The sequence below is a fragment of the Carassius carassius genome, chromosome 8 (genome assembly GCF_963082965.1).
Source record: "Carassius carassius chromosome 8, fCarCar2.1, whole genome shotgun sequence".
NCBI lineage: Eukaryota > Metazoa > Chordata > Actinopteri > Cypriniformes > Cyprinidae > Carassius > Carassius carassius.
In genome coordinates this window covers 20286179-20313930 of record NC_081762.1, presented here as the reverse complement: position 1 = coordinate 20313930, position 27752 = coordinate 20286179, and the positions used below count along the sequence as shown (strand labels likewise).

General features: G+C 38.7%; 2 protein-coding genes across 3 annotated transcripts; both read left to right on the top strand.

The window, feature by feature from the left end:
• The first annotated feature begins 362 nt into the window (after positions 1–362).
• Positions 363–2019, top strand: LOC132145492 (fatty acid-binding protein, adipocyte-like). Its single transcript, XM_059556574.1, has 4 exons — positions 363–521; positions 690–865; positions 955–1056; positions 1779–2019. Exons 1-4 carry the CDS (start codon positions 449–451, stop codon positions 1830–1832), a joined length of 405 nt encoding a protein of 134 aa, XP_059412557.1. The 5' UTR covers positions 363–448; the 3' UTR covers positions 1833–2019.
• Positions 2020–18872: 16853 nt separating this feature from the next.
• On the top strand, positions 18873–22356 carry LOC132144748 (protein FAM8A1-like). 2 transcript variants are annotated; one of them, XM_059555319.1, is made up of 5 exons: positions 18873–19191; positions 20146–20266; positions 20786–20909; positions 21027–21166; positions 21266–22356. In XM_059555319.1, the coding sequence occupies exons 1-5, from the start codon at positions 18891–18893 to the stop codon at positions 21408–21410; spliced, it is 831 nt and encodes a 276-aa protein (XP_059411302.1). In that variant the 5' UTR covers positions 18873–18890; the 3' UTR covers positions 21411–22356. The 2 variants fall into 2 exon arrangements, with proteins under 2 accessions (XP_059411302.1, XP_059411303.1); XM_059555320.1 differs by having other exon boundaries at positions 21027–21170; positions 21266–21390.
• The last annotated feature ends 5396 nt before the right edge of the window (positions 22357–27752 follow it).

Genomic DNA, 27752 nt, shown 5'->3' with positions numbered 1-27752 from the left:
AATGCCCTTTGTCTATATGATATTATAAGCACGTTATTACGTAGTTATTAAAGTTCAAATAGACATCATCGTGTGTGTGCAGTCGGCCTCTGTGAGGAAAGGGCATGCCTTTAGTCGGGTCTCTTATTTGGTCAAACACATCATTCTAAAAAAAATATATATATTAAGTTTATCCATGTCCATGATCTTTCTGATTGCTGTCCTCTAACCCAGTAAATGTTATTTGACCATTTTGTGGTCTGAAAAACGCGACCCCTTCCCTAGTTCTGAGTTGCGTTTGAGGAACTCCGCACAGTGACGCTGGCTCCTCTGATTGGCTCGTGTCAAAACGCACGTGCTGGAGGAGCTGTTGAAAAAGCCTGCAGTCATTCGATCAGTTCAGATCAGAATAAATCTGAGCTTTGAGCTGTTGTTTGAGTGACAGGGAACATCATCATCACCCGGAAACATGGTTGAAACATTCGTGGGAACATGGAAGATGACCACCAGCGAAAACTTTGACGAGTACATGAAGGCTATAGGTATGATTCATTATTTAGTATCTATACCGAATATTTCCAGTTTGCTAAATGCAAAATAAAAGTTAAACCAATTTTTATAGTTTTAACATATGCATTAAATATCATACTGTTGATTGTCAGTAATATACATCTGTTTCGTGAATGAAAGAAGTGCATTTCTTTTTTCAGGTGTAGGATTCGCCACTCGTCAGGTGGGAAACCGAACCAAGCCCAACTTGGTCGTGTGTGTGGATGATCAGGGGCTCATATGCATGAAGTCGCAGAGCACCTTCAAAACCACTGAGATCAAATTTAAACTCAATGAGTCATTCGAGGAGATCACCGCGGATGATAGAAAGACTACGGTTTGTAATGGAATAGGCGGAATATTTGCGTTGGTGTGAAGATGTTAATCGTATGCAATTAACAGGCTTTTCTCTCTCTTTATCTGCAGACTGTCGTGACTCTTGAGAACGGCAAACTTGTGCAGAAACAGACCTGGGATGGAAAAGAGTCGAGAATAGAGAGGGAGGTGACGGATGGGAAATTAGTAGCTGTAAGGATGCTCTTTTATTTATGAAAAACGCGTTATAATATTGATGATCACACAAGTGGCATTACATAATGCAATATAATATAATATATTTGCTAATGCGGTTGCAAAATTGTTGTTGAACTATGTGTACATTGACAAAATTCACAAGAATTTAAAATGTGAACAATAATTCTATAGAGATTACAGTTTGCAATTTTATTTAAAAAAGTTAATAAAGTTCAACATTATTATTTAATAATAGTATATATAGTACTATATTTGACATAATGAATAATTATTATTTGCTTTGGTTATCATATTTCCACATTTTATTATTCAGAGAAAACTGAAAATATTAGTAAACTTTTAAATGGAGATATTCGGGCTCAGAAAGGCAATGGAAGCCACTATATTGGAAGATACTTTTTTTAATTCTTTTTTTTTTTACTTTTTTCTCAATTCTAAAATATTTCTCCTGCTAGAATTTGCATTTTGTGAGTGTAATATCTAATGGAAAAGCATTGTTGCAAAAAAAAAAAAAATGTTTAACTGAATGTGAATCTGACGTATTTTTAAATTGAAACATTTTTCAAATATAATCATTTTATAGCTGATGGGGTAGTCTGATATAAATGAATAGTTTTAACTGTGTTCTAAATTCTGGTTAAATGTACAGAATAGTTTGTTTTCCCATTATTTGAGTGCTTTCTCCATTAATTTTATAACCATATTTCTCTTTTCAGAAATGCATAATGGGTGATGTGGTGGCTGTGAGGACATATGTAAAGGAGGCATGAAGTTATCCAATCTGGATTGGAAGATGCCAGGCTCAGTTCAATGAGCAAAAAGCCAAAGTGAAACATTATTTCTCTACTGAAAATCTCTTATTTTTGACACCAAAACAAATGCGTGCTGACCATTTTAAAATGCATTTATTATCAGTCTTTATGGTGCTTTGAATAAAGTTGTTTTTATTTGCCTTCAGCTGAGTTGTGGTTGTTGATCCCTGCTGTTTTAACATAGGCTTAGTCAAAATGCATGTGTCAACAGTTTCAAAAAAATCTAGGCCAGAGATTTAACGTTCACAGTAAGGTGTGTATACTATGAATGATATCACATATCACAAGGTGTGAGACGATTAGTTCATGCCATCTAACGAATATTATGATTAGGTTCGGTACAGTCACATATGTCACACCTATAAAAATATCCCAGAAATCCCTAAATTAACCACTTTCCCTTCATTTTGCCAGCCAGCACAGTCTTCCATCTTTTGGAACCCTTACATATTAGTTAACATGTCTCAAAACCTGATAAAATGTTAATAATGGTTTATTTATTCACATTTCTTAAGATTTTGGCAATTAATCAAAAAGATAAAACACTCCTTAAGGAACAACAACGAAAGTATTTTCTCACAGCATTAAATTATGTAGTACGTTTTTTGCCATTTATAATCTCTGTAGATTAATAAACAAGGTTGTGATATTTAACTGTATACTGTACTGTCTATTTTTAAAAGCTTCTCTCTGAAACATTCTTCTCTAAAAATGAGAGCTTATATCTTGGTGAACTGATCATGTGATTTATCTTCATTAAGCTATTCAAAATAGTTCTTGCATGCCCCTGTCTTTGTAACCTTTCACCTCAGTAGAATGAAGACAATGAGAGAGTTAAACTACTGTTACAGTGGACTTTATTCAAGGGTACAGAGAAGATGTATTTCTTTCCTCCTTTTAGTAGAACATTTCCCTTTTTGAACATAGTTTTAACATGCATAACGAAACTGGAACACAGCGAGTCCCCAGAGTCATTCCTTTTGACCTACACAAATAGCAGAGAATGTTCCACCAGTGGCTACTTTCCCAGGACAGGAAAGTGTAGAGATCCACTGATTGTAACTGACTGCAAAAACAGCTGAAACAGGTGGGTTATGGGCCAGCTCTCTTTGTACAGCCTATTCAATAAAACAATGCTTTTACCTGTACAAAGTTTAGAAGGAGGAAGGTGGTACTGGAAATGTGTTTTGTATGCATTTAGGTTTTATCATGATTCATTTTTTATCACATTCTATTTTTAACACAGCGTTAGCTTATTAGATTTGGGTTTGGCCTGATGCGCTCTCATTGCCATGCTGAGATCAGAAGAGCTGAGTGTATGGAATTTACTTCATATAAAGATGTTTATTATCATATAAAGGAGCCAAAAACTCAGGGAAGTTAGACTACAAGCAATAGGTTTCATGTTTGTTATTACAGAGTTAAGGCAAAAGTGCTGTTGCCACAGTTTTATGTAAGATCAAGACAAGACAATTTACAAATAAATATAAAAAGATGATAAATTCATGCAGAGGTGCTGCTATGCCCCCCCTCCCCCCTCACTCGTCGGCCCTTTGGAATCATCCTAAGCTTCCCCCCACTTGGGTTCACGTGCGACTTGAACCAAGGGGCTATAGTGATCTGTCGCGACACATTAAAAAACCACAAAATGGTATTTATAGTTGGAATTTCTTAAAGAAAATTTGAAAGCTGAGACTTTGTTTCATACCAGAAGTAACCTGCTCTGTTGTGTTTGTTGCCGTGCTGTCGGTTTTCTCTTTGCTCCGTGATGTATTTTTCACTGTGTGAGAACATGATGTGTGGCATGAGAGCATGGCTTGTCGGACATAACAACAGAAACCAGGGGCAGGTTTCAACAAATCAGGCATATGAATAAGAGTAAATGTTTGCAAAATAGTTCAAGTAATTACAATTGATTAAAAAAAAAATATTATTTCACTGTTCTTCTTTATTCCCTTGAATGTTTTATGCTTTGGCCTGTATCCATGTTGTGCAAATTTTGTTATGTTGTGGCTTGTTTCCATTGTGTTTTGTTCATTTTGTTGTGTTACGGCTTGTTTCCATTGTGTTGTGCTAACTTTGCGTTGCGGCTTGTTTCCATTGTGTTGTGCTAACTTTGCGTTGCGGCTTGTTTCCATTGTGTTGTGCTAACTTTGCGTTGCGGCTTGTTTCCATTGTGTTGTGCTAACTTTGCATTGCGGCTTGTTTCCATTGTGTTGTGCTAACTTTGCATTGCGGCTTGTTTCCATTGTGTTGTGCTAACTTTGCGTTGCGGCTTGTTTCCGTTGTGTTGTGCTAACTTTGCATTGCGGCTTGTTTCCATTGTGTTGTGCTAATTTTGTTGTATTGTGGCTTGTTTCCATGTTGTGCTAATTTCGTTGTGTTGTGGCGTGTTTCCATTGTGTTGTGCTAACTTTGCGTTGCAGCTTGTTTCCATTGTGTTGCGCTAATTTCACTGTATTGTGGCTTGTTTCCATGTTGTGCTAATTTCATTGTTTTGTGGCTTGTTTCCATTGTGTTGCGCTAATTTAATTTTGTTGCAGCTTGTTTCCGTTGTGATGTGCTAATTTCATTGCTTTACGGCTTGTTTCCATGTTTTGCTAATTTAGTTGTGTTGCAACTTGTTTACATTATGCTGTTTCTTGTTATCGTTGTGTTGTGGAGATTTCATTGTGTTGTGCACTATACTGGGCCACCGTAACAGAGGCATTAAGATAATATACTTGCAAAATTATAAAAGAATTTCAGCTCAATTATTATTATTTTTACACATTGATTTAATTGTTTAGTGAGTAGCAATGTAACAATGTACAGTAAAGGGATAGAAGTAGACATAAGGGCCTTTCGCACCGCAGGAACCTTTTCATTTTAGTACCGTTCCTCACATGACATGATTTAAAACACAGTGTAAACATTGTAAACATTGTGTCAACTTATATTGCAAGTATGATGACCAGCGATAGATGGACGGACGTTTGTAGAAAATGTAGCACTGCCAGTTGTCGTTGGAGATTCTTAGTCCTCCTTTCCATTCTTTACATATACATCAACATTCCATGTCCATTATTGTGAAACCCATGAGATGCAACCAAAACACAGCTCCAGTCACAGCATCCTCCATCCTCCTGTTATTAACGTTATTCTTCTTTGTTAATGCTGTTGAACGCCGTGCACAAATGACATTGCTGTTGAACGGCTTACGTCACTTCCTAGTACACACTGTCGGTGTGAATGAAACCCTTTAAATGGTACTGGAAAATAGTTTGTGCAAAATCATCCCAGTAATTTAGTACTGTGCATTTAGTTCTGGAACTAAAGCAGTGCGAAAGGCCCAATAGATATCTATATGTAGATGGGCCGTGGGCCGTAGGAATCTATTTATCTACCTATTGAAGTCTTTTATAATCTTTAAGCCAGTCATTATCAACTGGCTAGAGGCGCAGATCTTGTGCGAGTCTGTGTATTGCATTATGGGTGTGCACTGCTTGCGGGATGTCTCAGTATTGTGTGTCGGATTCACAGGGGTCCTGTCTTAGTATCTTGACCCCCAGACTGTTTTGCTTGTGCAGATAACACTGCAGAAATGAAATCATATCCTTTGAGTAACATCTGGAAAGCTGCACCACAGGACAGGGATCGCACCCTTCCGCTCACTTTCCTTACGCTGGAACAGACAATGCTGTTGTACAAGCGTATCGGCGGTGTCTGAGACCAGGGCCAAGGTTACAGTCCCTAAAAATGCAGTGTAACAGTTTCCTCTTTTATACTCATGTCAATAGAGCCTCTTTTACATGCAGTCAAGGTTATAAAACCTAAAGAGACCTGCACGCTTATCCGATTATAGTCATTGCATGTCTGGCATGTTTGTAATGTTCTATCATTTATCAATGTTACTCTCCCTGAGGCTTATCATGACCTCTGTGTTTTAATTGGTCAATTCATGCCTGCACAACAGTAGCAGATATGTTGTTGTAAGATGCTTTTATTTGCAAATCAATCTGTCGACATAGCCACTGAAAGGGTTTTGGGTTCACTTCAGTTGACTGGTTGGAATCAGCTATGTGTCAGTTGAGTTAGGGCTGATATCAGCAGGGCAGGGGCTTCTGGGAAGCCTGTTGCTATGCAACTAGCTTATTGGGCTCCAGCTCAGAGCTTAAAGAGCTACAATGGTCACTGAAGGAGGGACATCTGTGGCCAAAGAATCCGTTTATTATTACATACTTGCAAGAAACTGGGCTGGAATATTGGAGTGCCCAGCTGACCTCATGCTTTAACAGTCTTGAGAAATGGCTGCAAATGCAAGGAATCCTTTAATAAATAAATGAGTGACAAAATAAAATGGGGAAAGAGTGAATAGTAATAGTGAGACATAAAATGTATGAAATCATTCTGTTTGATGAAAAAAGTTGATTAAGAATTTAAGGCTTAAAGAGACAAAATAAATCTATAATTATTGTATTACCCTTTTGTGTGTGTGTATAATATATGGAAAACAAAATTATATATTTTGCACAACGTATGAAATATAAACTAAAATAAAAATAGATTGTAATTCACTCTCCTTTTGCATCCCATGGGAAAAAAATGTGTTGCAATAGAACATGGTTGAGAATACTAAACAAAACTAAATGAGAGTATGTGTTAATAGTGAGATATAAAGGTGCTTCTCAATAAATTAGAATGTCGAGGAAAAGTTAGTTTATTTCAGTAATTCAACTCAAATTGTGAATTTAATAAATTTAATTCAATGCACAGACTGAAGAAGTCTTTTGTTCTTTTAATTCTGATGATTTTGGCTCACATTTAACAAAAACCCTAAAAATCTCAAAAAATTAGAATATAGTGACATGCCATTCAGCTAATCAACTCAAAACACCTGCAAATGAAGTATTTTGAAGTATTCTAATTTGTTGAGAAAGTGAATTGGTAGGTTTTTATTAAATGTGAGCCAAAATCATCACAATTAAAAAAAACCCAAAGACTTAAACTACTTCAGTTTGTGTGCATTGAATTTATTTAATACACGAGTAGGGCAGGGCCAAGGGATGTGGGAACACGAGCGAGGGCGGTGGAGTGATTGGGAAATCTGCGACACCTGCGACCCACCACCGGTCTCGAGTCCCACAGAGGAGATGGAAGGATATAAAACGGGAGCGACGACAGTGAAGGACGAGATAGGACCAGGCCTGGGCTTTATTTTATGTTTTGATTTTACTTTGTGCGCATCAGTCGTCCGTGAGGGGCTGATGCGCTGTTTTGTGTTTATTATGTGATTATTAAAGTTTCATTTTGATTGTCCGCCGGTTCCTGCCTCCTTCTTCCCGATGATAATGGAGTTTTTATTATTATAGTGGTGCCGAAGCCCGGGAGAAGGAGGGATGTGCTGCTGAAGATCCCTCGCCGCTGTGGTGAATCCGCGGTGCCATCGAGCAGGCGAGGAGTGTGCCGCCATGGACGCTCGAGGCGTTGGGCTGGAGTGGGTTGCCGGGGACGGGCGAGTTCACTGCTGGCCGCCCGCGATGTGGAGGGGCGGCTGCCGTGCATGAGGGAGCGGAGGAGTCGCCGCCGTTCGCCAGAGAGCCGGAGCCTGTTGCCGTCCGCCTGAACGGGGAGGAGCAGGGAATTGGGGACTCCTGCCGGCTGCCCAAAACAGGAGGAGCCGTGGCCGAGGGCCATCCAGTGCCACCGCCAGGTACCCCGGAGGAGATCACCCAGCTAATGGAGGGCCGAGCAGCAGTGCGTCTGGGAACTGGAATTATTATTTTTTTCCTCTCTCCCCTCTATCGTCTCTGTCGCTCCTCCTTCCATCTCCTTTTCTCTCACCTCGTCTGTCCTACCCCCAGGTGCCCACAGGTCCCCGTGAGCGGTCCCCCCCGGAGGGAGGAGTGGGGGTGTAGAGCGCAGTCTCGAGGGGTACCCCCCGGCCTGCGAGGGGCGATGGGGGTATGTGACGAGTGGGGCGGGGCCGAGGGATGTGGGAACACGAGCGAGGCCGGTGGAGTGATTGGGAAATCAGCGACACCTGCTACCCACCACCGGTCTCGAGTCCCACAGAGGATTCTTCTTCCCGATGACTATGGAGTTTTTATTATTACAACGAGTTTCACAATTTGAGTTGAATTACTGAAATAAATTAAATTTTCCTCGACCTTTTAAAATTGTTTGAGAAGCACCTGTATAATTTATGAAATTAAGTTTGATGAAAAAAAAAGATTTAATACTTGGAAAAATATATATTTTTGTTGAACACAAAATGAGATATTTTGAACAAAATATGAACTGTGAAATATGAAAAAATTTCACTATGGAAAACTTCTCGGGTTACAGTATGAAACCATGGTTCCCTGAGTAGGGAACGAGACACTGCGTCCTCTAGGGGTCGCTATGGGGAACGCCTCGATGTGACCCATGTCTGAAGCATACCAACTCTTCCAAAAAACATTAAGGGAGTTGCCCCTGGGACAATAGATGGCGGTCAGTGACACTCTCCCCTACGGCCAAAGGCCTAAGCTATATACCCCAAAAAACTTACCTATTAGGGCCAGAACTCCTGGGCCCAGGGTAGAGCTCAACGCTTGGAATCAGGAATAGATTCCTTTAAGGGGATATGACCAAGTGCCTAGAATCATACTAGGTCTTGGCCTGTCACCAGGGGGCTACCGCTTGCTCTGTATGAGCTTGCTGAAGGAACTGTCTCAACAGACCCCTAGTAGCAACGTCCTGTTAAAGTAGCTTAGCGCGTGTGCCCCTACCATACATGATTTTAGAAAGAACACAAAATGCTTAATATGCGAACTTACCATAGCGTAGATTTTTGAAAGTGCACAAGGACTTCGACTGCACACTACCTTAACATGGATTTTAAAGATACCACTCTAAGAGACCCTTATGGCACTCTGAAGGAGTAGTCCATAGATGGAAATGGTGCATCCCAAGAACAATATGTTTGAAAAGTCATCAACTCAATCTATACTATAATGCTGGAATGGCTAGCTGTAAGTTACCTAGCTGAGGGAGCATAACACCCAGCTTTCAGCCAAGAGGGAGGCTCGACCTACAGCATTCCAGGTGCTCTGGGAAAACAGAGAACTCAACTCTCCACGTGAAAGGAGAACTCTGAATTCAGAAAAGAGGTAGCATGCTCATAGGCAACCCTCTGACAGATTGGAGCACTGCTAACCAGAGTAGCCCAAGAAGTGGGGAATTCCACTCCTCAGAAGGGGAGAAAATTCTAACTCTGGGAAGAAAGCACCATGCTCAAATATATAACCTTCTACAGTGAGGGGAGTGATGCTTCAAGAAATGTATCAACAGAGACACACTAGTTGAGTGGAGCCCAAGGCGAGTACCGGGGCCTAAGCCAACTCAGAGAAAGAAAACAAGGCTGACAATGCATAACCCTTACCATACGGTATATTAGAAAGTGCACAGAATGTTCAATGTGCAAACTTACCACTATTTAGATTTTAGAAAGTTCGCAGAGTGCTCTGTGTGCACACTTAACACCAAAAAGTGCACAGAAGCTTAGCTTGTGCACTTACCATAGTATGTATTTAATAGAGATTACTAAGCATCTGTTCACAGATGCCCAGAAGCACTGAAACGGGAGTGGCAAGCTCAAAGAAAACCCTCTGAAGTGAAGGGAGCACTGCCTAGCGATAGCACTTCACAAGAAGGGTCTCTCGCAAAAACACCGCTCATAATTCCTGCTCGACGTCTCAGTTAGAGGGGATATCCTGATTCACAGGAAGCCCCTCGGGGCGAACCTGGATATGGCATCCCAGTCAAGGCAGCCTGAAAAGGATAAGCCCAGCCTGGACGTCGAGGAGAGTTGCTGTGCCGGGGACCTGATGACCAAGAAGGCTCCCACAGAAGCCTGTGATCTGGCCACATGATCCAGGAATCATGAAGCCGGAAGAAGAGCTATCATACAGTCTGGATCCAGCAAAGTCGAGAACCTTGTTCTTAGTCCAGCAGATGGGGTGCTCACTGAGGTCCTACCCTTGAAAAGGAAAGAAACACACAGGTCCCAAAAACACTGCAAAGAAGGCTAGCAGATGGATTCACACAACCACCAGCACATTTGATATATTTTTTCAAAATAGATTGTACTCACCCACCATGGATCCCGCGCAGGAGCCCCATTCAAGAAGCAAAGCCTGAGGAAGCCTCTATTCCAGACCATCAGTAAGGTGGTTACTATGTAAGACACAGAACCAACCGAAAACATCATAGGTCCAGCATAAGAGACTGCAATGCAGGCGTAGGAGGTTCCTACCTAACCTTGGTCAGGTGGAGATGATGGTGGTTACAGGGGAATTAGGAAGGGTAAGATGAGGGCAGATGTTAAACCCCCGAAGGAGATGAGTAGATGTTCAGGTTTCACTCTGGTCCGGACGAGAGCTTTGGATAAGCCTCGTCTGGATCACCTCCCTCAGGTCTTGGCTACCTTAAGGAATTAAGGTTTTGAAGGCCGCTAAGTGTGCCTTTGCCTCCCTGAACTTCTCAACCACTGTCCCGACGAAGGTCGCATCCCCTCGATGTTGGCATAACTCGTATGCTGGAAACGGTGGACGTGTTATGAAAATGACCTCTTCCATTCCTTCTCGACCTCTGTATGGAGATCAGGAAGAAAAGGAAGGCTCACTTGAGCTGGAGGGCTACGGAAACTGAACAAAAAATAAATAAAACGGAAAATGAGTCGCTATCATAATGAAATGCTGTTTTTAATTTAAAAAAGAACCTGAAGAAGGATTAAAAAATCCTTTCAGTAATATTGTATACTTATCTGTTGATATCTTGATATTGTCGTCTATTTTAAATGTCCTTTTGGACTCAAAGAGCAAGTTTTCTTGCTTTTGCCTTCATTGCTCAAGACTGATAAAGCATGAGGTCAGTTGTGTTTAAGAACATACCAACCTATCCAAACTATTTCTTTAACCTTGATAAGGTGGGATGCGCCGGGAAGAGTGTTTCAGCTGAGTTCCTTCCTCCTCTGGATTCAATGAGGACATGTGATCTGTAATCCCAGGCAGAGCCCTACTCAGTATGGAGCCTCTATAGTACAACATCAAAAAAGGGGCCAGTCAAAACAGTCACAGATGTTCATCCTACATGACTGTAGAGAGGTTTTTCAAGGGCATAATGGTAACAGAGCACATTTTTTAGCTTAAACTCGTGATTATTGAATGATGAATTAATAATCTATGTGTTGACTTAAAATAAGGGTTCCTCATCAAGATTTCTGTCCATCAGATCTATGACTGTCTTTTATGCTGGATGGAAACTTGAGGACTGTGTGTGTGTGTGTGTGTGTGTTTCTGGAACACTGTGAATTTTCCCATTTGGGACCAGATAAAGCATGAAAGGAAGATCTTTGGAATTCTGTTTAGCATTCCAGTTAGATATGGTTTGAGGAACATCGGCTCAGATAAAAGAATGTGCGCGTAGGCGTTAAATCTCACTCCCATAATTCATCTCACATTAAGGCTGTTAATATGGTATGGCACACATATAGAACAGGCCTTAAAATTCTTTAAAATTAAAAATTATTTTTCAACATGGTCTGTGAAAAAAAATTTAATTCAGAAAATGTTGATTATCACCAGCAGGTCCTTAATCTCTACCAGGTTGGTGGGGTTTGGCCCTTTTAGGGCTCCAGCATAGCTCCTCTGCTCCTGCTGCTTGGGCCGGTGAGGGTGTGGACCAGGCTGCTGCTCTGCTGAGATGCTGTTGTTCCTTGTTGGAGCTGCTCTGGGTCTTTTGTGGTTGTGCAGATGTTGCTCCCAGGGTCTCAGTTGCTGCTGTGTAGGCTGATGGCAGTAGAGAGCAGGCTGTGGAGGTTGAGGTCGAATACAGATCCAGGTCGAGGCTGAAGACAAGCTACAGGTCCAGGTTGAGGTCCAAGATGAGGTACAGGTCCAGGGCGGTGGGGTGGGGTCATAGTGGCTTGGCTATAGGGTGCAGACCTGTGGGTAGAGTACTGCTCAGCCAAACCTGAAGAGATGATGTTCTGTGGTGCCGTTGGGGAAAAGCGTCTCACTGGCTGAAGGGCAGTGGCTGCTCTGGTGCTCTCTGGGGGGCTGCCAGGGGTCCGGCCCAAGGCCACGTCTATAAGAGTTTTGGCAAACACACAAACACTGTCATTACAGAGGTGTACATGGTCATAGAGGTGGTGGAGGTCCAGTGTAGGATGATGTGGCAGGTTAACATTTGGCTTCCACGTGAGATGTCTGCATTCGAGCTGCATCACTGTTTTATGGCGCCTGCAATGCGTCCTGCCGAAAGACTCTGCAACGCATAGTGAGAGCAGCTGAGAAGATCATTGGTGTCTCTCTCTCCTCCCTCCAGGACATTTATGGAACCCGCCTCACCCATAAAGCCCTCTGCATCACAGGTGATCCCACCCACTGGTCACACAGCTTCTTCAGTCTGCTGCCATCAGGGAGGAGACTGTGGAGTCTCCAGGCCAGTACCAGCAGACTGAAGGACAGCTTCATCCATCAGGCTTGTCAGGAAGCTGAATTTCCTTTCTGAACTTGCCCCCTCATCTGCCCCAGGCCCCACTGAACTATGAACCCCACCCCCCCACCAGATCCCACATCCCCAGGTCCTTCCACCCCCCCCCCCACCCCCCCTCCACTAACTGACGATGACATGCAGCAGTCACTTTGTGCAGCATTGGTCTGCTCACTACCTCATTCAGCAAGGAACTGATGTCATTCTACCACCTCATTGGTCAGTTTAAATAAAATAACTGCTCTTGAGCCCTTTGCCACTTTAATCAGACTAAATAAGCTTTTTTTGCACTAAAAAATCTTTTTATCTGCACTCTTTGTTCACTTCACTGGTTTGCACTCTATCTGCCATGTGCCTTGCACTGCTTTATTTAACTTTATTTTTAATTTTATTACATGTGTTTTTTACATCCCCTTATTGTATAGTTTTATCTTATATTTTATATTTGATCAAGATTTTTAGGCTCTACTGTTGGTGTTATCTGTATGCACCAGGGGTCTGAGAAAAACGCAATTTCGATTCTCTATATGTATGTATCGTACATGTGGAAGAATTGACAATAAAGCAGACTTGACTTGACTTTACTCTTTGAATGGTGCGAGGATGGAAGTCTGATCTGGGCAGGATAGTGGAGATAACTACTTTTGAAGTAGGTTTGTGTTGCTTTCATGGCCAACCGTGTCACTGAATTTGCCACTCACTCTTGTTGGCCCGCAGGTCAATTGTGCCCACATGGATGATAATGTGGCTGGGTTCACCCAGATTCTCTCTGTTCAGCTGTTGTAGGGCAATATCTGTTTTTGGGCACCAGAGTTTTAATGCTTTGTGGCCAGGAAAGAGCTGTTTTTCATTGATGAATTTGCCATTTGAATCAATTAAGATGATAACTTCTGCTTTCTGTGGGTCACTTCCTTGCTCTTGAGTGACCCTGGGGGCCTCTGCCTGTGGTGTTGTTGAGTGCTGGACTCAGGTGTTGGAGTGTGGGCTGCTGCTGTCTGGGTGGTGGGAGAGCTGGGCCGCTGTTTACAGATATGGCTGAGGCTCTCTGTCTGTTCTCTCTCTCTCTAAATAACATACATTTCAAATCACACTCTATGAATGAACAAAGTTCTCCAAACCCTTTCCTTTCCAACTGATCATTTTCAATACATGTCAAGCAATGAAAAGGTACTTTTTCCTGCTGGAGAGGAGCAAGGGGATTTGACGTCATAAGTAATATCTTGTGTCTAATCCTAGTTTATATGAAAAGAGATATGTCTATGTGTTTTTATTTTTAAGAGCACAAGTCTGGAGAACAATAGATCTGTGAACACCCTTTAATTACTTTCAAACACGTACTTCCACGCTCTGCAGGGGGGAGATAACAGAGTTCTGTGATAGCTGTGAGGAAAAGGAAACAATAAGTCATTCACTGACCTTTCTTCTTACTGCTTGTAAACAATCCACTTACAAATGTATTTGTATTTAACCCCTGAAACCTCAAGGATTGAGATTTATTTGAAACACCAAACATGATTTGGGTTAATTTAGCTGAAGTTCACCAAGATATCACCACCAAGTCACACCTCAGATCAATGCTATTTCAAGAATGACAAATTTAACCCATTGCCATTGTTGCTCAGTGCTCAATACACTGTCTAAATGTGGAATACAAAGCAACTTTGAAGTGATGGCCGCCTATAGGCTTTGTCTTCACACAGCTGCAAGTGTGGCAAACAAACATTTTCAATGGGTCAGATGTTCTGGAATGCTTTATGTCTTTTCCCACAGCAAACTTTTGATCTAGAAAAGCTGAGGTGGAAGTGGCTCATGTGATCAAACAGACAGGGCCACATATAGGGCTGAGAGGATCTCTCAAGGGGTCACAGAAAGGGAGGAGGTGGGAGGTATATGAGCTCTGACCGCATGATCCAGACCCCTCACCCAGTCACCTCTGAGATGTTGGGAAGCTGACATAATTAACTTAATGGGGTCTCTGTGTCAACAAAAGGCCACAAATCTAATTGAAAAAGGATTTGCATGCTCTTAGTTTTCAGTTAAGATACAAAAGTACATAAGCAGTTAACATAAAAGGAAGTAAAGGAACCTTTTTCCTTTTTAGATTCGTTTTCCTTTTTTTGATATATGGTAAGACGTCATAAATCACTTTTGAGTCATAATAATTGAGAGACTGTGGAACAAATCAATGCAAAACAAATCAAACAAAAACAAGCAAACAAAAATACATGGAATTTTTGTACTTTTAAACAAAACAAAAGAAAAAACTAAATGGGGCGGGGGTGGGGAACAAAACATCATACAGAACAAGAAACAAACAAAACAATACATAAAAAAAAATAAACCATAAAACAAACAAAAATTACATGGAATTTTCATAATTTTAAACAAAACCAAACAGAAAATAAATACAAATGATAATAATAATAATAAATAAAATAAATACATTTCATTTTAGTTAGATAGATAGATGTTATGGGTCATTCTTTCGATTCAGTAACATTTGAACTTGGAATATACATTTTGTTCAACTACGTATGATTCATTTAATAAATACCCCATATCATTAGGCACATATCAAACCTCCAAAAAATTATATTTTCCCACCTTAGGCATTAAAGACCTTTTATTATTTTCAGTTTTGGTTTTTCAGATTTAGACACCTTTTTTTCCTCAACCGCATAATGAGATTGCTTTAAAATGGCTTTAAAAGGATTTTACACAGAACTTATTATAATACACATCTACATAGTGCTCATGTGTCCCTCATTACAATGTAATGATAACAAATGTATAACTTTTCATTATTTTCACATTTTTATAGGACAGGAGCTAAAAACAGATAAATTGTGTCTGTTCTCTTCATTTTTGTTCAAATAATAATAATAATTTAGAAGTTTAACTAAAGCCATTATTTTATTGTTTTAGTCCATGTCAAATGGTAATAAGCAAGAAATGCTTAAATACTTAATTGTCTTCCCCATTCCCCAAAAACATTAATGTCACAATGTGTGATGGTGTTGAAGATTTTAATACATTTGAAGGGATACATTGCTTTCAATTTAAATTTTTGGATTTGTTTCTCTTATTGTCCCTTTCTTTCTGGTTCAAAATATCTGCATGGCTAACATTGTCTTTCTGCTGCAAATGTGGGTGCAATTTCTAATGTGTGGTATAGTCATAGTTTAATTGAATATATTACATCAAGTATTCTATTTATAATAAAAATATGAGTTGTCATGATTTTTACTATTTAGATAATATTTACTGAAACCATGACTTTTTCATTTTTTTTATTAAAATGATTAATAAATGAAGTAAATAACTCAACAATTTTACTGAAACATATATATTTGTGACGAGGACGAGTGTGACGGGGTTGAGGTTTTTTACTCAAAATATCCACTGCTCTTCATAGTGTAGGAGAGCAGATCATACATGGCACCAATAAAATAAGTGCAGTGTATATACTTATGGATTAAAATAAAATATTGAAAAACAATAATTTTCCAAATCATTTTTATGTTATAGGGTTCAGTTGTTAAGCTTGACAATACCCTTCCTGACTATTATACGCATCAAAAATATGAATAAAAGGTATGATATTACTTACCATTTTCTGCACCACTATTAAAGGGACCTGAAATATGTAATTTCTAGTAAATTATGTCACATATGAGTATAAATTATTATGGGTGAAGAATGGTTAGTGTGACGGGGTTGAGTTCAAACTGAGGGACATAACTTTAAAGGCTGTTTTTTTTATTAAACATCTGGCTTTTTTTTCCTTTTCTTTTCTTTTTAAAGAAACGAGCACAAATAAATGCAAACCTTTATTGCCAAAAATATGCACATTTTCTTAATAATTTTGTACAAACAAAAAGTACAAACTGCTTGGTTTAAGGTAGATTTAAGACATTATTTTATGCTCAAAATATTAAAATACAATCATTTTATTCATTATAATTGGCATACCAAAGTATTGTTAAAAGCTTTCAACAGTTTATTTTGGTGACCCATTTATTCCCTCTGGAGGCCTGAAATATTACCGAATCCCAGGAATGGCCATTATACAGTGATATATGACATTTCTAAAGTTAATATCATGTGTCTAAATATCATGTGTACATCTTTGAGGTTAAATCTCGGGTGAGTGCATCACATGATTTCCTGAACTCTGAGTCAGCATGCTGTCATCACATTTTCTTCTTAAGGTCTCTTAAAATCAAAGCTGAAATCAGGGCATTTAGACTACGAACAGTAAGACTTTACAGAGATTATAATACAATAAGTCAGCAAAGCAAAGATGTAGGCATATCACTGCAGGATGAAGGACATTGGCCTTGAAATCATTTAGGCTACTCATGTTTTGGCCATTATTCCAAAATAAAACATGCACATGCATTTTATTTTTATTGAGTTTTGAGTCTGATGCTGAAGATTTGAAAGGGTTTATGTTGTTTTTACAGTACATGCAGGAAAGTTGATTCCTCTATTTAATTCCTCTACAGGCTTGTAATGGTAGGGGTTTTATTTAGGGCAGTTAACCATGAAATGATGCACCAAACTTTGCATTTAACATTTAAAAGTTCCTAAATTGCACAGGTCGTTTGTTACCATGTATGACACAGAGGTCAGCAAAGGTTTTGAGTCCCTTTATTGCCTCCACCCTCCCTGAACAATCATTGCACATGACTCCTGACACAATCACAATAGTAACAAAGTTCAAGTATAAGACAATACATTCAAGTGTTTTGGTGTTTTCTTCTGCGTTTGTGATTTAGTAGAATACTTTAACCCTTCGTGATTTTTTGCTTCCATGCCGTGCAGATACTATGATTATGGACAGCAGACAGACACACACACACACACACACACGCTCATAATCCTCAGCTGGTGGCAAATTCCATGCACGTCAGCATTTGCTAGACACAGCTTTTATTTGTCCCTGATTATTTCTGCGCAAGTCACCTCACGTCCTGTCAGAGGTGATCATCCTCACATGGGCTGATTCTGTTCCGCCTGGGGGCCTCCATTCAGGGCCCAGCACAGTCACTAGGCCGGCCAGACCTTACTCACAGGCCCAGGGCAGCCAAGTCAGCAAATACAGCACCAATAGAGAATGAGAGCAACACAGAGACATAAATACATCACAGTTTTTTGACAGCTGTCCACCACAACAAGCATCAAGGGACAAAACAGGGTTGTTTCCGGCGGACAGTTTTTAAAGCCTTTGACCCTTTTGCACTGACATGCAAATGTCTAAATAAGCACAATTAATTTCAGTGAGCCTGTACACCTGCTATCATGCAGAAACTGAATTTGGGACAGCTCCCATGTACCACGTGTTTACAGTTCATTCCTCTTCTACATTTCTTCGCTGTCCGTTTAAAATAAAGAATGTTTAAGTTTGAAAATCTGTTGGCATTGTGTATATTTTGGTCTCTATTTGAACATACAAAGCTTGATTTAATTTTATTGAGAATAAATTTGTTCAATACCATAACCAAAATCACGTGAAAGACACTGTCGCCATCTAGTGATGAGTTTGACAAGTTTCACTTTCAAAAGATTTAATAATTTATAAAGCGGTATTTAAGGAATAATGTGGAGTTTTCGTTATCAAGAAAATGAAAATTGATAACCTACATTTAAATGTATTTAGAAGAAACTGTCAATATAAGGTCGTGCCAATATTATCTTTTTATTAATATAATAATTCATTATTATTATTATTATTATTACTTTTTTTGCATTTATATATATATATACATAAAGACTATATGTATTGTTTATATATATATATATATACATATATATATTTATTTATTTTTTATTTTTTGGAGTAGGCTATAGCACTTGTTTACAACATTTACAGATGAAAATAACTATTTTAATATTTTCTACTTGTTTTACCACTGTATTAATGTTTCAGATAAATCACTTTTGTAGTGCAATAGTAATAACAATAATGATGAGGATGATACTAATAATAACTATATAAAAATAAACAATTGGATTTAAATGTGTTTCGTCAGTGATAATTATTGAATTTTTGACAGTATACTTTTAGCAATTATTTTTTAATTATTATTTTTTATAAGAATGAATGCAATAGTTTGACATTGCATGACTGCTGTATTAATATTTTAAACAACGAGTTTCAGATTTATCATTCATGACCGTCTACCAGTCTTTGATCATGTTTTACATTATAATGCACTTGATCAGTCTTAATGATATTCGCAGGCAACATTATTGCATATCACAGGGGTGCACTAACAGTTGATGCTATGTCATATTCAGCTTACACTGCAGTGTCTTTTGTACCAGACACGTCTTTTTGCTATAATACATTTTATTATGGAAACTGTTTGTCACAGGACAAGGTAGTTGAAAATCTCCACCTACAAAAACATTGTACTGGCAATAAGTGGTATACTCCGGCTTCAGCCTGAGCCGATTAGCTGGAAGCCTAAAAGACTTATAAAAGCAGTAAACATGGCGGTGAAGAGGAAGAACATTGCGGAAGAAACTGTCAAAAACGAGCAGTGGTCCGATGACAACGACAACATGTCAACGACTGAATACTGCGAGCGGCTGCAGCAGTGGATGTGGCGCTATTACAGTGGCTATGTGAGCTGGCAGAGCTGGGTGTTCATGACCGCGCCGCTCTGTCCTCCGCCCCCCGGCGGCTGTAACGCGACGCCCGCTGACATCGCCGCTCGGTGTCCCCTGACGAGCCGCCCAGCAGCCGCTTCCACATCCAGCAGCTCTGAGAGAGCACCAGCACAGCCGGCAGGTAGCTGTCAGTCCACCGCTTGCTCCGAGGAGATGAAGTAACAGGCTGCTTCTTAAACTCATGTTAACAAGCGATTACGAAGAATTGGATTACATTAACCTTTAGTATTATGTATTTCCATAATCCCCGTTATATTACATTGAGGTGTCTCAAGGCTGCACTGTGCGCTATCCACTCAAGATTTGGTGTAAAGACATAATCCATCATAAAAACCAGATTAAATACATGACACTGTAAAAGTCTTGACAGACAATGACACCTGTTCACCAGATACTGAGCAGCACAGTATCTAGAGGGGCCAGTGTTAATTTACATAGTAAAAGAATTACTAGTAATTAGAAATGTCCCTTTCTGCATAATTCTGTAGGTCGTCATAAGGGTCTTAAAAAAAAAAAAAAAAAAAAAAAAATATTGCCCTATCCTAACAAACCATACATCAATAGAAAGCTTATATATATTAAGCTTTCTTATAAGCTTTCTATTGATGTATGGTTTGTTAGGATAGGGCAATAATTTGGCTGAGATACAAATTAAAAAATCTGGAATCTGTGGGTGCAAAAGAATCCAAATATCGAGAAAATCGCCCTTTAAAAATGTCCAAATAAAGTTCTTAGCAGAGCATATTAGTAATTAAAAATTAAGTTTTGATAAATTTATGGTAGGCAATTTACAAAATGTCTTCATGGAACATGATTTTTACTTAATATCCTAATGATTTTTGGCATAAAAACAAAAAATCTATAATTTTGACCCATACAATGTGTCGTTGGCTATTACTAAAATATACCTGTGCGACTTGAGACTGATTTTGTGGTCCAGGGTCACAAATGTAAGCAAATTTGTGACACTGATGTGAATTCTGTAGATCTGATTTTCTTATTATTTGTTGAAGCATTGAAGGTGCAATCTTGAAAATGTACACTTAGGTACTAACTTCATCTTTTGTTCTTTCAGGTAGAGAGTACACTATCCCCTCCCCGCTCCATAGATTTCTGGCAGAAACTGTGGATTTCTTCATTCTCTTCTGTGTTAAGGCAACCATAGTGCTGTGGATCATGCATCTCAGTGGAATGAGGTGAGCTGAGGTGTTCTGAATATAAATTAATTATCCTTCTTGAATCATTCCTACACTGTCTGGACAGCCATAGATGTACTACTATTTTACATATAATATCACAGCTTCCACAAAATATTAAGTGGCATGCTCGTTTTAAACATTGATTGATAAGAAATGTTTCTTGAGCAGCAAAACAGCATATCTGAATGATTTCTGAAGGATCATGTGACACTGAAGACTGGAGTAATGATGCTGAAATTCAGCTTTCCCATCACAGGAAAAAGATATTTGTAAAAGTATATTAAAATAGAAAACAGTCATTTTAAATTTAATTAACTTTTATACAGTTTTACTATTTTTACTGTATTTTTATTTACAGTATTAGATTTATTAGAGTTTTGGTGACCCCGGGAGACTTTTTTCATAAACATTAGAAAATCTTACTGACTCCCGAGTCCCTACTTTTGAACCGAGTGTACAGGTATATACAGTGTATGTATTGTATGACAGTTCATATGTCTTTGATCTTCTAAACAGAGATATTTCCAAATTCATGATGCAGTTTATCATGGAAGAGATTGATGAGAACACATCACTGGAGGACCTGCAGAAGATGATGGTCGTGGCCTTAGCATACAGAGTCCTAGTGTGTGTCTATGAAGTGAGGGAGCATCTTTTGTCTTTCATGTCGTGAAAGCCACAATTACAAGCCTTATCTGTTTTAATCTTTAAACAGCTCATACATTTCCTTCGCTCTGTGTTGTGTCTTCGTCTGCAGATCATCTGTATTTGGGGAGCTGGAGGTGCCACTCCTGGAAAGTTCCTGCTGGGGCTTCGAGTCGTCACATGTGACACGACAGTCCTAGTGCAGCCCAGTCGGGTTTTGGTGGTACCGGCATCCAGTGTCAGCTTATCTGCGTGAGTTATGTGTATACACTGTTTTTTTTTCTGCCAGAAATAGCCCTGATAAAATAATAATAAAAACAATATATATGTATTTACGTTTTTCTTTTGCAGCTCCACAGTACGGGCTTTAAACAAAAACTTCTCCATCGCCTTCCTGTTTCCAATCTTCATCACGTTACTATTTTTCCAGCACAACAGAACTGTTTATGACGTTGTGGCCGGAACCATCGTGGTTCGGAGGAGAAGAGCCAGATGACCAGTTTCTGTCAAAATCATGTGAAAACAGCCCCTGTCGAGCATCAAGTGCTTACAAATGTTCTCAGTAGCTTTTCGAATAATATCCATATAGTATTTCCTTCAGATTTGCACTAATGATCCATGTACAAAGTCTGATCACATAGCTATTGTTTACAGCACTGAGAAGTATCTGCTTTCATAGAAAAGTTACGGATCCCTCAACAGACAGTATAGTAGTTCATGTTGAATGATGAGTGATAACAAGCTCAAGACATGTGTTTTATGTAGGCATGCTTGGACATTTTATCCGAGTGGAATGTTTCACTCTAAACACCGGCTTAATCCACAAGGTTTTCATAACTTCTCCTCAGCTTCAAGCTTTACGGCCCAGACGAGTCTGTTATTAATCTTACTAAAGGCTGGGAAGTGAGCTCGGCATTCAATGCGTATCCTTCCACACATGCACACAGATGTCCGGAATATTCCATAACTGTTGTCAATTCAGTCAGAGGCTGATATGCCTCACTACATTTCTCAGGGTTTCTTAAAAACCTGTTGTATGTGGCGTATGTTTCAGTTCTGATCTTTGATATGCGCAGTGTTAAGTATTGTATTTTAAAATTCACAGTATTCAGCATGCCAACACATCAGCTTTTCTGATTTATCATTGTGCATGGTTCATAAAAATATATTCAGATTCATTAAGACAAGGTTTGATACTCAACAGCAGTGTATTTAACACTTCCTTGTGTATTTTATGCACAAATAATGTTAAATCCAACTGGCATGTGGCTAAATTAAATCAACCCCTCTGGGATACATTATCTTTCTCATGTCATGACTTGTGTTTAGATACTAGTATATTTTTCATTAATATTTTGAATGAATTTTTATTGTTTTACATTTCCTAGTTTCGTTTTAATTTTAGTTAAAGTTTCAGTTATTTTGCTGTTTATTATTAGATTTTTTTTTTTTTATAAATGTTAGGTAAAAACTGTTAGCCTGAATGCACTGTAAGTCGCTTTGGATAAAAGCATCTGCTAAATGCATAAATTTAATTAAAATTTTTATTATGTCTGTAGTTTTTAATTAATTTTTATTTTAGCTATTATTATTAATTACTAGTTATTATTTATTTTTCTACAGTTAAAATAACTAAAGTTTTTTTTCCCGATGTTTTTAGCACACTATAATAAGAATGATTAAATGGATTAAGTATGAACCTATGCATAATAATAATGATAAAAAACTTGATAACCACTAGGTGGTGATATTTGTTCGTAAACGCAAGCTTGAACCCTATTTTGACATTCACAGTGGTAGTTTCTTTGAAATGCAAAGCAAATGTCCTTTGGCATGGTTCAGTTACACAGTCACATTCCATAGATAGTGACAGGCCACACATTCTCACAAGCAGAAAATGTTTCCAAACTGATCATGGGCCAATAAGGCAACAAAACTGCAAAATTGCACTGTTCTGGTAAGAATGACTCACCATTGATTTAAAACTTTGAAATAAATATTACATCCATAACCATAAGGCCTGTTTTTTGTCTTTGTGTTGTTTGCCCTTTCTGGTCTCTCTGGAGGTCTTGGAGTCCCTGGGGCAGTTCCTTATAATCAAAACCTTGTGGATCTTATGAAGAAAACAGACACAAGGGTTGTCTTAGGACATGGATGTACACTGATAAAGCAAGGCTTTGGTGTGTTTTTGAACAAACACCACAATATGATACAAGATCATCTGAAAATACATTATGAATCTGTAGTTTTGTGAAGGGGTTTCTTTTTATACACACCTGTGGTGCACACATAAATGGTGCCATCAGTGATTATTTCCTCAAAATGATGAATACATAAATAAAGGATAACTATTTACACAAACTTGAGCAGGTCGCCTCATGTTGGCAGCCATTTTGAAATCACACGATCAGCCAAATATGACTCTCTTCCTCATTATTAGACACCTTCACTTACAAACTAATTGAATCAAGAGTAGCTGCTTTAGCACATTTTTACAACTAACCCTAAACTTTTGCACAAATATGCATCCACACCACTAGGTGTCAATATAAGTCTTGGCCAACGACTAAGCTCATCTTTAACACAGAAACTCAAGATCATAGACACACACACCATGGTTTTACATACTTTCCTTGTTCAAAATAAAATCTTAATGTCACTGAAAGCATAAGGGTGTTCAGTTTTTCATTTAAGAGAGTATATTGCTCTCTATATTAGTATACTTTGTGTAGTTTGCCAGCTTTCCACAGAGACAACATATCTTTACTCACCCGCAGCTCCGCCCATCTGTCTGCCCATCATCTCTAATATGAATTTTACTGGGTTGCACATCTGGTTTGGCTGTCCAGCAGCGCTTGGCAAGGCCACTGGGTTCACAGCTGCTGGCTCTTCCCACATCCTCTTCCTCAGCCGAGATTCTGGTAAAGCCGTCCCCATGGATAGTGCTTCACCCTGCTGAGAGGAATGATTGGCGGGCTCAAGACAACTTGATACGGTTGTTTTGTTTGCCACTGAGCCACAGCTTGGAACTGACAGCATTCTGAAATTATTAGTTGCATTATCCTTGATTTCCAATGTGAAAATCAGACACTATATTTAAATATATTGTGTCAGTGGAGCATCTTCTGAGTGGTTAAAGAGTTGGACTTAAAACCCAGTGGGGTTTCCTGTGCATATCTAAACCTTGCTTGTAGCATATGGCATATTAAAAGATGATTTTTCTGTGATAAAAATGTTCGATGAAAGTCACATCATCACAGCATAGCTATAAAGAGCTCGTTTTAGACCACTATAATGTGTTTTGGTTTTCTGTGATTTTTCAGCTGTAATTATAATGATTTAAAAACATCAAACTGGCTCTGATGAGTTTTATTATTTATTTATTCACTATATATACACAACTATTCTGAAGCTTGGGGTCGGTAAGATTTTTTGAAGTCTCTTCAAAATCAGATGCTCAGCCAGGGCTGCATTTATGTGATTTAAAAAGTTACAATAAAAACCATAGGCTAATATTGTGAAATATTATTACAATTTAAAATAACTGTTAATTTAAAAGGCAATTCATTTCTGTTATTCAATGCTTAGTTTTCAATATTATTAATGGAGTTGAATGTTAAGCTGCTTTATTTTTTGTGGAAACCTTGATATAATTTTATCAGCATTCTTTCAATGTTTTTATAAATACCATTACTGTCACTTTTGATCAATTTAATGGGTTCTTGCTGAATAAATTAATTAATTAATTTTGCTTCAAAATAAAAAGGCCCTGTTGACAAGTAACAACAAAAATCGGACATCTGTTTGAAACACTTTAACTAACTCTTAACTGAATTACCTACAAGTCAATATTTATAATAAATATTAGAAAAATAATGTTGTATCTTATGGTGCTGTACCTGTATTTGAATGCACACATTTCATGAGAAAAATCATATGCACTCAAACAAAGGTGGATGTCTCTGTCTGAGTATGTATAAACATAAACTTTCATGTTTCTCAGTTTTGCATTCTGTTTAATCCCAGTACCCAATAAGCAGTGTTTTTACATGTGACCCACAACCTGTGAAACAAAATTCACCTTGCAAATTCATCTCTAGTACACCTGAAAGCACGGCCTCATTAAAATGGCTCTTTTTGTGCTTTGTGTATTGTGTGCTGCTCTCTGTGAATCAGGAGAAACGAGCGCTGCGGTGAGGTGACTAATTAGGGAACTTCACAGCAAGAGGAGCTGGTGAGGATGCTTGTGACAATAACAAGCCCCGTCGACAGGAAGGAACTCTCTTGAGCTGATCCCACAGCGATCTGCAGCACTGAAAGCACAGCAGAGTATTAATGCCTCAACTTAATGAGGCCTGTTTGGAGAGTAATACAAAACAACCAACATTGTTTACAACAGGTTACATTTGGCTGACCTATTTCTTCTAATTCAAAAAGTACAGGAAGCATTGGTTTTAATCACAATGTTATTGACACCCAAAGTGCACAATTGCCAGGACAGAGCACAAGGTTGCTTAAAGGTTTTTTAAACAAAAAAAAGTAGTGTAAAGTACTGTGAATGTAAATTGTGCTCCTCCTAAAAACCCATAATGAAATGAACAGTACCAGGGCAAGAGGCTTTATGTCCCTGCTTGGATTCATTCTGGTTCACCACCACTGGCTACTACCAACCAACCAATGACCAATCAATATACAACAAGTAGAGTAAAAAGCTTCCTCTGCTATCAGAACTGTGGCATAACGCCAAGTTTAATGATTGAACTACACAGCATAGTCATTTTGGGGATAATCCATGGATTTTCCACTTCCTTTCAGAATGGAAAATTGTGTCCCTGTCTTCTCTGCTCTGTGTAGAGTCTTTAAATAGCATCCATTAATCCTTATGCATTCATAATCATCAGCTCTCTGCCATTTTTATCGCTCTAAGAGCCGAAGCCAAGCCATAAATTACTAGCGGACCATCTTGCAGATCCCTGCACTCCCCTTCCAAAACTAAAATGCAGAGTTGTTAAGATGAGGTCTAATCGGGTTTCCTACAGTGGGACAGAAGGAGAATTAGTGTCTTTCAAACAGGAGTCACGCTATGTATGAAAGAACCGCACTGCTGCTGTATGCTGATACCGCTGTGGTGAAGTTTGAACCGAGTGACCTTATTTATGTGACTCTGGATTTTCCAAACCGGCGAGAGTCAGTATTTTCAGACACGCTGTGTGCTAAACAGCTTTACTCAAGTTTGATATTCACTCACATTCTAAGCAGGCATCTAACACAGCGCAATTTGCTGCAGACGTGAAGATGCACCGCTCCACTGTGATAGTCACGCACGGGTCAGGCTTTGCTCCAGAGATCTCTGTGAAGTTTCTGGAGAGGAGGATCTGCAGTTCTGCAGTTGTCTGCTACACAATGAGATACGTCAAGGTTTCGGCTGTAATTGAGTCTCGAGTGGGCCAAATGCAAAGTGAAAGGAGAATGGGAGAATGATTGTTTATTCTGTGTAATGTTTAGAAATGAAATCTGGTGAGTGAAAATCCACTGCAGGATTCCATTAAGACTTTTCCTAAAGCCTGGAGTTACATAAGACACTTTTTTTCAACACTATCTGCTCCATAAAGGTCACAAATCCAGTGTTGACACAAATGTGTCATTTGTAACATGAGGCTGAGGGAATAGTTCACCTAAAAATGAAAATTTGCAAAAAATCTGATTAGATCTGAAGAAATTTAGAAATACATCACTTGCTCAGCAATGGATCCTCCGCAGTGAATGAATGCTGTCAGAATGAGAGTCTAAATGGCTGATAAATACATTACAATAATCCACAAGTAATCTACAGTACATGACCCCAGTTCATCAATTAATGTCTTGTGAAGTGAAAACTGTGCATTTGTAAGAGACAAATCCATTATTAAGGGCATTTTACATTGCTTCCAGCTAAAATATGAGTCCATAGCAACACTTCTGTGCACATCTCTCTCTTGATTCAGATGCCTGGAGAATACAATATATCACTCCCATTCTCTGCAGAGGAACCACTGGTAAGCAAGTGATGTATTACTAAATTACTTCAAATCTGTTCCAGTGAGGAAACTCATCTACATCTGGCCTGAGGGTGAATCAATTTTCAGCAAATGTAAAGTTTTGGGTGAACTATTCCTTTAAAGGTTATATTATATTATATTATATTATATTATATTATATTATATTATATTATATTATATTATATTATATTATATTATATTATATTATATTATATTATATTATATTATTAGTAAAAAATAAATCTATTTACACAATAGTTAGTTCTGTTAGTTCCTCAGACTTAATTCTCGAGGGCGTTTGGTGGCGATTTTCAGTGACTCTTTCTGCATGCTATACATCGTTATGCCAGTAGTCAGCGACAAGTGACTGTGTATAAGTGTTACGTATACGAGTGAGTCACTGAGTCGTTCATTCAAACGATTCAAGACACTGATTCATTCAGGAAAGACTCTTGCTCGTTGCCATCGATTCTGCTGTGGAATTTTTTGGAAATTATAAAAAAACAACAACACAACTGTCAATACTGTGTCTAAAATGTAAGTTGCTCAATATTAACATTTGTTTATTGAACTAAACGCATATAATGTATAAAAGCACAGTATCACACGCGCTGTTGTTAGTCGGAATATGATCAGGGCTCCGATTATTTGCAGCATTTTTTTTTTTTTTCGAATTTTCCCATACAGAACACAAGGTGCTTGCTCGCAAACCTGATATTTTGTGATAAATTTGACATGTGCAAGATTACATTACAAATCATGTTTACATTACAAATCAGGTGAGCTCATTGATGCTTGAT

Excerpts from the sequence above, each read along its gene's own strand:
- LOC132145492 (XM_059556574.1), top strand. The coding sequence starts at position 449 with ATGGTTGAAACATTCGTGGGAACATGGAAGATGACCACCAGCGAAAAC. Across the intron at positions 522-689 it reads CGAGTACATGAAGGCTATAG|GTGTAGGATTCGCCACTCGT; the intron begins GTATGATTCATT and ends TTCTTTTTTCAG. Across the intron at positions 1,057-1,778 it reads CGGATGGGAAATTAGTAGCT|AAATGCATAATGGGTGATGT; the intron begins GTAAGGATGCTC and ends TTCTCTTTTCAG.
- LOC132144748 (XM_059555319.1), top strand. The coding sequence starts at position 18,891 with ATGGCGGTGAAGAGGAAGAACATTGCGGAAGAAACTGTCAAAAACGAG. Across the intron at positions 19,192-20,145 it reads AGCACCAGCACAGCCGGCAG|GTAGAGAGTACACTATCCCC; the intron begins GTAGCTGTCAGT and ends TTGTTCTTTCAG. Across the intron at positions 20,910-21,026 it reads TCCTAGTGTGTGTCTATGAA|ATCATCTGTATTTGGGGAGC; the intron begins GTGAGGGAGCAT and ends CTTCGTCTGCAG.